The sequence below is a fragment of the Lutra lutra genome, chromosome 5, assembly GCF_902655055.1.
Source record: "Lutra lutra chromosome 5, mLutLut1.2, whole genome shotgun sequence".
NCBI classification, from domain to species: Eukaryota; Metazoa; Chordata; class Mammalia; order Carnivora; family Mustelidae; genus Lutra; species Lutra lutra.
The window spans coordinates 95373712-95387484 of record NC_062282.1 but is presented as its reverse complement, the minus strand read 5'-3'; the positions used below and the strand labels follow the sequence as shown (position 1 = coordinate 95387484).

General features: G+C 33.8%; 1 protein-coding gene across 5 annotated transcripts in view; it reads left to right on the top strand.

Moving 5' to 3' along the window:
* ADAMTS6 (ADAM metallopeptidase with thrombospondin type 1 motif 6) overlaps positions 1 to 13773 on the top strand; it is a 312212-nt gene that overhangs the window by 142539 nt on the left and 155900 nt on the right. For all 5 annotated transcript variants that reach the window (XR_007127597.1, XM_047730844.1, XM_047730845.1 and 2 more), the window contains one exon: positions 1562 to 1667. Coding sequence is in view for 4 of the 5 variants with exons in the window: in XM_047730844.1 (XP_047586800.1) it covers positions 1562 to 1667 (106 nt within the window). In the remaining variant the exon portion in view is untranslated. The remainder of the gene's footprint in view (positions 1 to 1561; positions 1668 to 13773) is intronic.

The window sequence follows — 13773 nt, the reverse complement described above, 5'->3', positions numbered from 1 at the left end:
GGCTTTGTTCTTCCCATATCATGATGATATTGAACTCAATAGCTTAGCCAGATAATCTACTGAAAACTTTTTTGGTATTCTTTCTCTCCCAACTTTCTCTCAGTGGAATTTAGAACTAACATTTATTAAATATTTTTAATTAACCAAAAATTTAAGTCACTTTGCCCCAACTAGTCCCTCTTTTTACTTCCTCTTCTTTAGGTCCCAAGACTTCTAAGTAGATAGAAGGGCACAGCAAGGATAAAACTAGTATTTACAATAACTCAGAGGCAGAAATCAACCCTTTCCCCAGCTCCTTCCACATAAAACAGTAGGAAAAGCAAACAGTCTATTAGCAAATCTAGCACTGACCTCAAATCTGTTCCAGTGTGGCTATTGTGTTCATATTTTACATTGGAAGGTACAGAAAAACAATTTCTGGAGCTTTCTTGTCAGTAAAAATATTAATTGAATAGCTTTTACTGTTCCAAGTTAGTGTCACTGGGAAATTATACATAGCATGGAACATTGCTTACTACAGTCAGTAAATATTCATTGAATTAGATTCAAATCACTTTTTGTGGTTAGATAATTATTATTTGGATAACGATAGTAGACTAGTAACATATAAAATGTTTTTCCTACTTTTTCTTCAATTTCTTTTAAATAACTTTCGTTCCTATATGTGTTAAGTATAATTTGGCATCTGTTTCCTTATAACACATAACATTTTTCACACAAAAATTCTTTTTTCTGAGTACTGTTTTAAAGTTATGTACTAATTCACAGGACGTGATATTCATTTGCAAGTAAATATGAAAGCTTTTACAAGCTAAAATTCCCAAGAGAAGAATACCTTGAGAATGTAACATTTCACTAGAATCAGTGAATTAACACTGTAGTTTTGGTTTATTAGTAAATCTAATGTGTTGAAGGGGGATGGGAAAAGGGATAACCACTTACTGTGCAAATGTCTTTCTTTCCATTAAAATACCTAAATAAATTGTTGCATCACTATCAGGACTTATTTCAGAAGATTAAAAAAATGCAAAACCTTCTATTTTTAACAGTTCTCATTTTTCTCTTTTGAATCATTCATTTTTGCTTTTATTAAAAGATATCATTAAAAAAAACATTTGGGACTCCCTTTTTTTGGTAACTAAAAAGTTGCTTGTGTATTTTTATGAACCCACTAAACTTAAACAGATCTCTTTAGAAAAATAATGTGGATATATTTTGCTTTCTACAGCCTGAAGAATGTTAAAATAGAAATGCTTTCTTGAATTCCCTCTCCTGGCTCAAGTTACTAGGTGGTCCCAAGTTACCAGAAGTAAAATTTATAAATCTAACCCCTAGTCTAGACATTTTCCAGCACTGACTGCAGTTCAAAAAATATTAATGTCTAGCCGGCAAAGTGAAACTCCCCCCAGTGATTTTGCAAATGACTAGAAAGTTAACCTTTTGCCAGCTGCTCCTTCTGTGCATGGAGGTTATTAAAAAGAATCCAGGCATTTATAAGTATGGGTTTTTTAAGACTGAAACACCTTGGCTTGACCCTTTGTGTCTCCTTCTGTTTATTCAGGCTTGGCCTCTGTGGCTGGAATGTGTGAGCCTGAAAGGAGCTGCAGCATTAATGAAGACATTGGCCTGGGTTCAGCTTTTACCATTGCACATGAGATTGGTCACAAGTGAGTGAGTTGAAGAAAATCAAAATAAATTTTAGAACTCCACTCTTTTGAGCAACTCATAACTACTGTGTAGAGTGCCTGTGCCCAAACATGCTTTACTGCCTTTTTGTCTGATTTCAGTAGAGAATGTTATCATTTGGGGTATTGGGATAAATCATCTTAAGAACTGGAGACTTGTTAAATAATCTTTCTGATTCAGTGACCCATATTTTTAGAGTGGTGAATGAACCACACTTAAGTTTTGTTATATATATTTAAAATAATTTACCTTTAGCATGGTCTGCTTATCACCCAGTTCCTTGAAGTTAAATTGTTTAAATGATCTTTCTTTTCCTCAAATGACAGTACCTATATATTTTAAAATCATCATTGATACCACTACCATAAAATCTACTTTGACTTTTCACTCTTCATATAGCTATGAACATACCTTTTCCAGACATAAAGTTTGTGCAATCAGTGCTATGTAACTTATGTTTTCAGGTGTAATATGTCATTGAAATTAAAAAATTAAAAAAAAAAAACAGTCCAAACCGATGTTACAAAAAGTAGTGAGATATCATTCTCATCACATTTTAGGAGTATCTGGAGTTCTTAATATTTGTTTTAAATAATTCTGTGCCAAAAACTGTCCTTTGGCTATCCCCCCACATGCACACACATAGCAATAAAATCCTTACATTCTTTTTTTCAAACAACAGGCAGTAGTAAATGTAAAAGCTTGTTCATGTGGAAGGAGAGAAATTTGAAAACTTTAAAAGGATAGTCAAACATTTTCAACTAAAACAAGCAGCCTACTTGCAGGAACTCCTGACATTTGTATGACTTAAGTTTTACAGTCTGCTTTTTGGTAAAGAAATGGATGTGGGAAAAAGAACAAATGAAAATGAATGTTTAGTATACGCTGGCCTCGGAGGTCATTCCTGAGATAAATCTGTAGTTCAGCTTTTTTTTTTTTTCCCCAAATTGGAGAGTGAAATTGAGTCAGTCTGTTGCATTATTTTGAAGATCATGATTTAAATTTTACCAAATTAGTGTTGATTTAAGTATAAAGGTGAGTAACCAAGTTTAAGCCTAACTTGATTCAGACATGAGGAAAAGTCAGTATTACACTTCTAGCGAAGGCCCAGAAATATTGGTATTCTAGTTTTCATTGCAGTAAACAGCCAAGGGAATGGAAAGGGAAGGCCCTCCTAAACAGTCAGTTTATCTTCAATGCACTTAGAAGTCTGGCTCATTAATGACTGTCATAATCTTATGCAACCAGACTGAATTTAATAGGTTCTGCTAGATTCAATTAAATTGAAAGGTTAGGATAAGTAACATATAGCCGATGAATAATGTGTGTATGAGAGCACTGTTACCTCATGCAGTCACAAGTTAGTCAATGTCAACATATGCATTATAAGTTTCCTTCTTGTATGTACTTAAATAGCTGAGGTAAGAGTTTATCTCTCTTTGTATCTTTTATTGTGATGAAGATTCTAACTGACCAGCTCTCAGCCTTCCTAGATTTTTGTTACTGTTATTGGCCTCTTGAGTAATTCCTCTTAATTCTTCCTAAGATGAATGGCATGTGCCTTATATAGGGGATTATGAAAAAGAAGTAGAATATGAATTAACCTTTTAGGATTTATATGCTTTGAAGTAACTTTATTTCACAGCTAATTCTTGTTTGATAATGCGACTGCTAAAATGAGGAGGGGGCATATACAAAATGCTTTATATTGAGAGCCAGAAGAAATGCTTCCACTCAAAAATGTTATTTGACAAGCAAAAAATCAGCTATCCTTCTATGTCCAGTTGATTAATATGTCCGTATCTTCCATTCCCTTTTCCCCAGACAACCTGGGCAGGGTATGTTTAACATATATTTTTTGATATATCAAATTATTATTTGCTCAGTTAGGGAAAGTCTCTTTTATGAATGAAGATCCTTTTACTTGTTTTTAAGATCTTAGTGTTTAGCTTTAAGAAACTTAAAAAGTCAACTCTGGCACAACTCATGGCATCCCTAAAATACTGTGTTCCCTATTCTTCCTGAGATAAAGCAATAGCCATGGTAAATATGTCAAGTATAGTTTTCAGTTTAAGTTTATTGAAGTTTTATAACTTGTATCATTTAGTTGGATGGATGTTAAGTGATGTGATGATATCTGCAGATTTATCACAATGAAGAATTTTTTTTTTAAGATTGTATTTATTTATTTGACAGAGAGAGAGAGATCACAAGTAGGCAGAGAGAGGTGGGGGAAGCAGGCTTCCTGCTGAGCAGAGAGCCCCATGCAGGGCTTGATCCCAGGACCCTGGGGTCATGACTTGAGCTGAAGGCAGAGGCTTTAACCCACTGAGCCACCCAGGCACCCCCGCAATGAAGAATATTTGATATGAGTTACTGAGAAGTGCCCCCACTGAATCACTAGACCAGTGGAAGATTTTCTAGTATTCTTTACAGTATGTAAAATATGGTTTTGCATCCATTATATACTTGTGTAGGGATGGATATACTATCTATTTTGAACAGCTATGGAATAACTTTTTTTTCTTTTGCTAGGCCTTAGTGACCATTTCTTTATTTTCTTCTTTTTCTTTCTTTCTTTTTTTTTTTTTTTTCGGTGACCTGTATGGGGATCAGATTAGCAACAGTTTTATTTCTCTCTGTGCCTTTGTGAAAACAAGAAATTAATTTTTTTGTAAAATAAAAGATTGAGGGTTTATGCTATATTTAAATAACATGTCTAGCTTTAATGTAGCTATAAGCCAAAGGTAATTAATGAAACCTTACAGAAAAGAATGCTCATTGAAAGATTTTTTAATTAACTATGTAGTTGCTATAGGTTTCATTGATGGAAAAAAGTATGATGTTGAAGAATTCAACCTGACTTCTTATATACTGAGAAAACTAATGTTTCCAAACTGTACAATAATAAAAAATATGTTTTTAAAAGATTTTATTTATTCTTTTGACAGAGAGAGAGAGAGAAAGAGAGGGAACACAAGCAAGGGGAGTGGGAGAGGGAGAAGCAGGTTTCTCGCTGACCAGGGAGCCCAATGCGGGGCTCTATCCCAGGACCCTGGGATCATGAGTTGAAGGCAGAAGCTTAACAACTGAGACACCTAGGCACCCCCCAAAATAAATAATCTTAAAAAGAGATCTTAAAAATATTCATAATTTTTAGGGATGCATATTGAAGTATGCACAACTGAAATGACAGGATGTTTGATATTTACTTTTAAAAGAAAGTGGAAAAAAAAAGAGAAAGATGGGGCATGTGGGTGGCTCAGTCATTTAGTGTCTGCCTTTGGCTCAGGTCAGATCCCAGGGTCCTGGGATCAAGCCCTGCATCAGACTCCCTGCTCTGCGGAGACACGCTTCTCCCTCTCCCACTTTCCCTGCTTGTGTTCCCTCTCTTGCTGTGTCTCTCTCCGTTAAATAAATAAAACCTTTAAAAAAGAGAGAGAGAGAGAAAGCAAGAATAATAGCATCTTGAATTTTATTATCTTGATAACGTATGCATGGGAGTTCATTATACTACTCTCTCTACTATTGTATATGTCTGATATTTCTTCACAAAAAAGAATAGGTCCTACAATCATAAATCTTTTAGTTGACTTAGCTCACTTAATATTTAATTATGATTTATTGGACTGTAACTGATTTGACAAAATTTATGGAAATGTTAAATGTTTTAGTGAAAGCTGCACATATATATTGGTCTTTCTTTTGGAAATCAGTATCAATGTTTGGTCTTGCCAATAGGGATACAAAAGACTGGTTAGGAGATTTTTTTTTTTCTTTCTTTTAAAGGAGGTATGTGACAGGCTTCAGGATAAAATTGTAAATTAGTTACTTGTGTTAGGAAGCTCTTATTACCATTTTCTTTAATCTGAATTTCCTTTTTCTTGCTACAAATACCTAGGTATCTCTAAATGCTTGATCAGGGCTGTACTTTCATAATAGAAGGCTAATAATTAATATACTAAGGGAATTTTAGGATTTGGAACTAGTATTTGATACTGTATTTGGGACTTTAATGCCTTTGTCTAGTTTTGGTATCAAAATAATGTTAGTCTAAGAGGTATTCTGTGTGTTCTGGAAGAGTTTGCATCCCTTGGTACATTTTAAAATATCATTTAAGTATAATTTACATACACTAAAGATACTTTTGTGTGTAGTTCAGTGAATTATGGCAAATGTATATAACCATTTAACTACAACAAGATATCAACATTTTCATTACCTGAAAAAGTCCCCTTGTTCCCTTTTACAATCAATCTCCACTCTCCTCCCCTTTTCCCTGGGCTCTGACAGCCACAGATATACTTTCTATCACTATAGATTAGACTTGTCTTTTCTATAGTTCCAATTAATTCAACTTATATAAAGGGTACTCTTTGTATCTAGTTTCTTTTCCTTAGCACAAAGGATTTTGAGATTCACCCATGTTGTTATGTGTTATCAGTAGCTTTTTTGGTTTCTTTTCTGAGTAGTATTCCTTATCAATAGCAATAGCAGATACCACATTTTTTTTTCCTCCTAGTCTGGGGCTATTACGATGAATAGGACTGCTATGAACATCCATGTACAAGTATTTGTTTGGACATATACTTTCATTTCTCTCAGATGGTACTGCTGGTAGTATGGTACATGTTAGGTTCACTGTACCATGAACTATTTCTCAGAGTGGCTATATACCTTTCTGCATTCCCACTAGCAATCTACGAGAGTTCTGATTACTTCAAGATCCTTGCCAACATTTGGTTGTGTCTTTTTTATTTTAGCCATTATTATACATTTTAGTGGCATCTCATTATAATTTTAATTAATCATCTATTTTCTGATAATGATGTTAGTGATGATCAGCATCTTTTCATATGTTTATTTGTCATTCATTATCTTCTTTGAATGTTTATTCAAATCCTTTCCCACAGTTTTTTGTTTTGTTTTGTTTTTCAAACTGAAGTGTCTCTTTTTATTGAGTTGCAGGAGATTTCAGTATATCCTGGTAAAAAAAAGTCTTTGTCATATATACACAATGTGAATATTTTCTCCAACTCTGTTGTTTGCCATTCATTTTTTTAATGGTTTTGCCATTCATTTTTAATGGTTTTTTGAAAAAAAATTTTAAATTTTGATGAAATGTAATTTAAAATTTTCCTTGTATGATTTGTGTTTTTTTGTGTCCTAAAATGTCTTTGCCTACTTCAAAATTGTGAAAATTTTCTTCTATATTTTTGTCTAAAAGTTTTATCCTTTTAACTTTTATATGAAGACCTATGATCTATTCTGAGGTTATTTTTTTGTATAGTATAAAGTAAAGGTTGAGGTTCTTTTTCTGTCACAAGTATCTAGTCATTTTAGTATGATTTGTTAAAACAACTGGTTGTAGTTTTCTCTTTTTAAAAATTTTTGGTTTTTCAAAGACAGCAAGAAAGCATGAGTGAGGTGGGGGAAGGGGGCAGAGGGAGATGGAGGGAGAGAATCTAAATCAGGCTCCATGCCTAGTCCAGCCCCCATGTGGGGCTCAATCTTATGACCCTGAGATCATGATCTGAGCAAAAATCAAGAGTCGTATGCTCAACTGACTGAGCCATTCAAGCACCGTTAATGTATTTCTTGAGATTTGGTATCAGAATATAGTCATATAAATTGAATTAGGAACTGTTTTATTTTCTGGAAGAGTTTGTATAGATAAGGCTGATGGTACTTTTTCCTTAAATGTTTGATAGAATTCCCCAATGAATCCATCTGAGCCTGGATTTTTTTTTATGGGAAGATTGTTGATTAATAATTTAGTTTATTAATTAAATATAGGATAGCTTATTATCTAAATCTTCTGAAATTTTTTTGTTAATTATGTCTTTCAAAGTATTTAGACTATTTCAACTAAATTGTCAAATTTATTATAATATTCTCTTATTGTCTTTTTTAATGTCATATAGTGTTATTCCACCATTCATTCTTGATATTTGTAATTTGTGTTTTCTCCTTAATTTCTTTTTTCCAGCTTTATTGAGATATAACTGACATATAATATTGTATAATTTTAAGGTGTACAAAGTGATGATTTGATACATGGTTATAATGCAAAATGATTGCCATGATAAGGTTAGTTAACACATGCATCACATCATATAATTATCTTTTTGTGTGTGTGTGGTGAGAACATTCAAGATCCACTCTCTTAGTAATGTTCAAGTATACAATACAGTATTGTTAACTATAGTCACAATACTCTACATTAGACCTTCAGAACTTATTCATTGTATAACTGGAAGTTTACACACTTTGAATATCTCCCCATTTCCTTCACACCCTAGTCTCTGACAACCACTAGTTTACTCACAGTTTCTAGGAGTTCAGCTTTTTAAAATTACATGTAAGTGAAATTACACAGTATTGGTCTTTAATCTTACTTATTTCACTTCATGCCCTCAAGGTTCATCCTCATGGAAACAAATGGCAGGGTTTTCGTCCTTTTTATGACTGAATATGATATATATATATATATATATATATATATATATATATATATATCATATAGTCCTTTTTAAGACATTGTGATATATAAATATATATTACACACACATCTATAGATGGTTTTGGGGAGCTTGAACATTTTAACAATAACTCTTCCTATCCATTAACAAGAGATATCTTCAAATTTATTTCTGTTTTCTTCAATTTCCTTTATCAATTGCTTATTGTCTTCAGTATACAGGTCTTTTACCTCTTTGATTAAATGTAGTTCTTTTTTAAAAAATTTAACTAGGTTAAAAAAACTTAATTAGGGGTGCCTGGGTGGCTCAGTCAGTTAAGAGCCTGCTTTTGGCTCAGGTCATGATCCCAGTGTCCTGGGATGCAGCCCCGCAGCAGGCTCCCTGCTCAGTGGGGAGCCTGCTTCTTCTTCTCCCTCTTACACTCTCCCTGCTTATGCTCTTTTGCTTTCTCTCAAATAAATCAGTGCTCCTGCTTAAGTTTATTTCTAATGATCTTATAGTTTCGGATACTACTGTATATGGTATCATTTTATTTCTTGTTTTCAGATTGTTCATTGTTCTAGTGTATAGAAACACAACGGATTTTTGTATGTTGACTTTGTAGTTTGCACTTTACTGAATTTGTTTATTCCAACCATTTTTTGGTAGAGTCTTTTGGATTTTCTCTATATAAGATCATGTCATCTCTGATCAGAGATAGTTTGCCTTTCATTTCTTTTTGTTGTCTGATTGGTCTGCCTAGGACTTACTATGTTGAATAGGAGAGGTGGGTGTATAAAGGATACTCTTGATTAGATATTCTTCTGATCTTAGAGGAAAAGCTTTAAAGTTCACTGTTGATTATAATATCCTTATGGGCTGGTCATCTATGGCTTTTATGATGTCAAGGTTTGTTGCTTCTATATACCCACATTGTTGAGAGTTTTTAAAATGAAGGGACATTGAATTTTGTTAATCTATTTTCTTTATCTTCGGAGATCCTCATATGATTTTTATTTTTCATTCTATTAATGTGATGTATCACACTGATTTACATGTATTGAGTCATCCTTGCATCTCAGGGATGAATCTTACTTGATCATGGGGTGAGATCATCTTTGTATTGTTAAACTCATTTTTCTGATTTTGTTGAAAAATTTTTTGGAAATTTTGTTGAAAATTTATGTATCTATATTCATCAGGGACATTGGCCTATAGTTTTCTTCTGTTGAATGTATTCTGGCTTTGCCATAGGGAAATGCTGGTTCCTTGTGGAAGACTTTGGGGGATTTGTTTCTTTTTAGTTTTTTAGAAGAGTTTAAGAAGGATTAGCAATAATTCTTTAAATGTGAATTCACTAGTGAATTTATCGGTCCCTGGGTTTTTCTTTTTTGGGAGGTTTTTGGTTATTAATCTGTTTCCTTACTTGTTATTGGTCTGTTAAGAATTTCTATTTCTTCTTCATTGAGTCTTAGTGGGTTATGGTTTTGGGAATTTTTCCATTTCTTCTATCTTATTTAATTTGTTGATGTATCATTGTTTGTAATTGTCCCTTATCATTTTTGTATTTTTGTTGTATCAATTGTAATGTCTTTTCTTTCATTTCTGACTATATTTATTTAATTTCTTTTCTAGTTACTCTAAGTTTTGTCAGTTTGGCTTGTTGTTACAAAAAAATCACCTCTTGATTTCACTGATCTTTTCTATTGATTTTCTAGTCTCTCACTCATTTATTTCTTTTCTGACCTTCGTTATTTTTTCCTACAAAATTTGGCCTTATTTTGTTCCTTTTTTTCTAGTTCCTTGAGGCACAAAATTAGATTGTTTATTTGAGATGAGATCCCCCCTTCTTTTTTATAATATCAGCATTTATCACTATATTCGTCCCTCATAGAATTGCTTTTGCTAATACTATAAGTTTGGTATGTTGTTTTTCCACTTACATTTGTCTAAGTAGTTTTTTTAAGTAGTTTTTTATTACACTTTTGATTCCTCCTTTGACCCATTGATTGTTCAGCAGTGTGTTGTTTTTGTGAATTTCCATGTTTTTGTGAATTTTTCTGTTTTTTTTTCCTGTTGATTCTTACTATTATACTACTATCTAATAACAGAGTCTTGAAATGATTTCAGTATTAAAAATTTTTTTAGGGCATACAATTATTATTACAAATATAATCTATACTCCTTTTAGCAAATGTTTATTATTGTGCCAAGAGTAGAAGTCAAAAGTATCAACACCCAGCAATCCCATCATAACTGAAATTCAAATTTTTCTATTCCATCCATTGTGGATTTTTTTGCTAATGGATAATATGCATAGGTACTATATATGAATTATTATTTTTTATTAAGTTTTTAATTTTAATTCCAGTATAATTAACACACAGTGTTATATTAATTTCAGGTGTACAATATAGTGTTTCAGCAATTCTGTACATTAGTCAATGCTCATCATGATAAGTGTACTCTTTAATCCCCTTCATCTACTTCATCCATCCCCCATCTACCTCTTCCCTTGTAACCACCATTTGTTCTATATATTTAAGAGTCTGTTTTTTGGTTTCTCTCTCTCTCTTTTATTCCCCTTTGCTTGTTTATTTTGTTCTCTAAATTTCACATATGAGTGAAATCATATGGTATTTGTCTTTCTCTGATTGATTTACTCCCTTAGCATTATACTCTAGCTCCATCCATGTTGTTGCAAATGGCAAGATTTCATTATTTTTTATGGCTAAATAATAGTCTATTGTGTGTATGTGTACACACACACACACAATGGAATATTATTTATATATCACATCTTTATCCATTCATCTGTCCATGGGCACTTGGAGAGCTTCCATAACTTGGCTATTGTAAATTCAATATTTTAAAATTTGTTAAGACTTTTGTAGTGACCTATTGTATGATGTATCCTGGTAAATGTTATGTGGGTGCTTGAGAAGAATGTGTATTCTGCTAATATTGGATAGAAAGATCTGTATAGTGTCTAAAGTGTAGTTCCACTCAGATGTTTCTTCATTTCTAAGTGATGCATTGTTGAAAATCAGGTATTAGAATCTCCAACAATTTTTCAAAATTAATTTATTATCTTATTATCTTCAGTTAGCCACTGTTTAGTATGTCAGTTTTTAATGTAGTGTTCAATGATTAATTAGTTATGTGTAACACCCAGTGCTCATCAAAACACATGCGCTCCTTAATACCCATTGCCCTCCTACCCCCTCCTTTCTGAAACCTTCAGTTTGTTTCCTGGGGTCCATAGTTTCTCATGGTTCATCTCCATCTCTGATTTCTCCCCCTACAGACTTCCCTCCCTTTCCCTATGGTCCTCTGTGCTATTGCTTATGTTCCACAGATGAGTGAAACCATATGATAATTATCTTTCTCTGCCTGACTTACTTCATTTAGCATAATCCCCTCCAGTTGCATCCATGCCAGTGCATATGGTGGGTATTCATCCTTTTTGATGGCTGAATAATATTCCATGTATATATGTACCACATCTTCTTTATCCATTCATCTGTTAAAGGGCATCTCATCTCCTTCTACAGTTTGGCTATTGTGGACTAGAATACCCAGCAGTTATTATATTGTGTTTATTTCTTGTTTTAGTTCCATTTGTGTTTGTTTTACATACTTTGGGAATCCAATGTTGGGTGTATACGTATATACAATTTTTAAAACCTCCTTATAGATTGACCCCTTTTTGATTATATATGACCTACTTTGTCTCCTATTACAGCTTTTGAGTTAAAGTCTGGTTTGTCTGGTAAAAGTTTAGCTATCTCTCTTCTCTTTTGGTTTACATTTGCATGGAATATCTTTTTCCATCTCTTCACTTTGCACCTATTTTTTCCTTATGCTGAGGTGAGTTTCATATAGGCAGTGAATAGGTCAGTCTTATTATTTTATCCATTTTGTCACTCCCAAGTTTTTTGATTAGAGAATTTAATCCATTTACTTTTAAAGTAATTATTGCTATCTAAGGACTTAGTAATGCCATCTTATTATTTGTTTACTGGCTCTTTTGTAATCCCTTTGTTCCTTTCTTTCTCTCTTACTGTCTTTGTGAATGGATAATTTTTTTGTGGTGGTTTGTTTTGATTCCCTTTTATTTATCTTTTGTGTATCTTTGTGATTACCATGATCTTTACATAAACCATATTATAGATTTAATAGTCTGTTGTAAGATGATAACAACTTAACTTCCATTCCTGACAAAAACTCTCCTTTAATAATTTTCCTACCATATTTTACATTGTATGTCACAATTTATATTTTGTATGTCATATCAATTAAATTATTGTAGCTGTTGTTATTTTTTATATTTTATTTTATTCTTTAGCCTTTATATTAGAGTTAACATACCATCATATTATATTATAATATTCTGAATTTGTCTATATACTTTACCAGTATATTTTATATTTTCCTTGTGTTCTCATGTGATTTATCAGCATCCTCTCATTTCAGTTTGAAGAATTCCTTTAAGTATTTCTTGAAAAACAAGTCTAATGATGATGAACAATTTTTTTTTTTTCCTCAATACTCTTCACCCATTATTTTATTTTTTTTTTAAAGTGCCTTCACATTGCATCTTTATTAGAGAAAAACTCATTTATCCGGTAAGGCTAACCTGAGTAGCACAGAGAACAGCGAGCACGTAAAGAAATGACCAGCATGGGTCACCTCCAAGTTCACGGTAGGGATGGGTCTAGAATGAAGGCAGTCTATCTCCTGGCTAGACAGTCTCTTGGCTATTTGTAGTCCTGGGACATAAATTACAGCCTGCTAATTCAAACCTTGTCTTTATAAAAATGTTTATCTCAAGCGAGCAGATCCTAATGGACCAGTAATAGCCACTTGTTCAGTCTCGTTTCCTCTGGAGCTTCCAGGTTCTGACAGACTTGGCTGAGTGTGAAGAAGCAGAGGTCAAAGTAAAATGGTGGTTAGAGTAAAGAAATAATGGAACCTAGGGGAATGGACCAACAGTGGACATAGTCTAGTCCTTTAGTTTCGTACCAGCTCTCCCTCCCGTGATCACTAGGTCCCTCTCGCCTTAGCGGTGGGAAGGGCATCATTTACTGAACACCTACCCTGTGCCGTCTTCTAAACACACTTAAATCCTCACGGCCACTTTCATCGGCTCAGTGAGTAGGTCTCCTTCTGAATTAACTCACTGGGCGTGGGCCACCAGCTTAAAAGGCAAAGTGAGGAGCCAGAGCCTAAGTGCACTGGCATGCGGGCCTTCGCCTTCCCACATCGCGGCTTTGCCCGGCATCGGCTGGCCACGTCCCATGGAATGTCTTCCTTGCCGCGGGGTCAGCCAAGAGGGAAAGCCTTTCCCCCAGAAAGCTAGAGCCTTTCTATAGCAAGTAGAGAAAGAAGGTGGCTGCATAATCAGTCTTCGTGCAGAACTCCTAAGAGCTGGTTTCATACCAGATACCCGAAAATCAAGTGAGGTCTGGATTATCCAGAACTTAAGATGCCCTTTCCTTACCCAGGGATACAGTCTAGATGTGCCTGTCCTTGGAGGACATACTCTCTTCCCAGTTTGTCAAGGAGCTCCTTCGAAGCAACTGAGGCCAAGATGGCATTCCTCTCCTTGAGATGATGAACAATT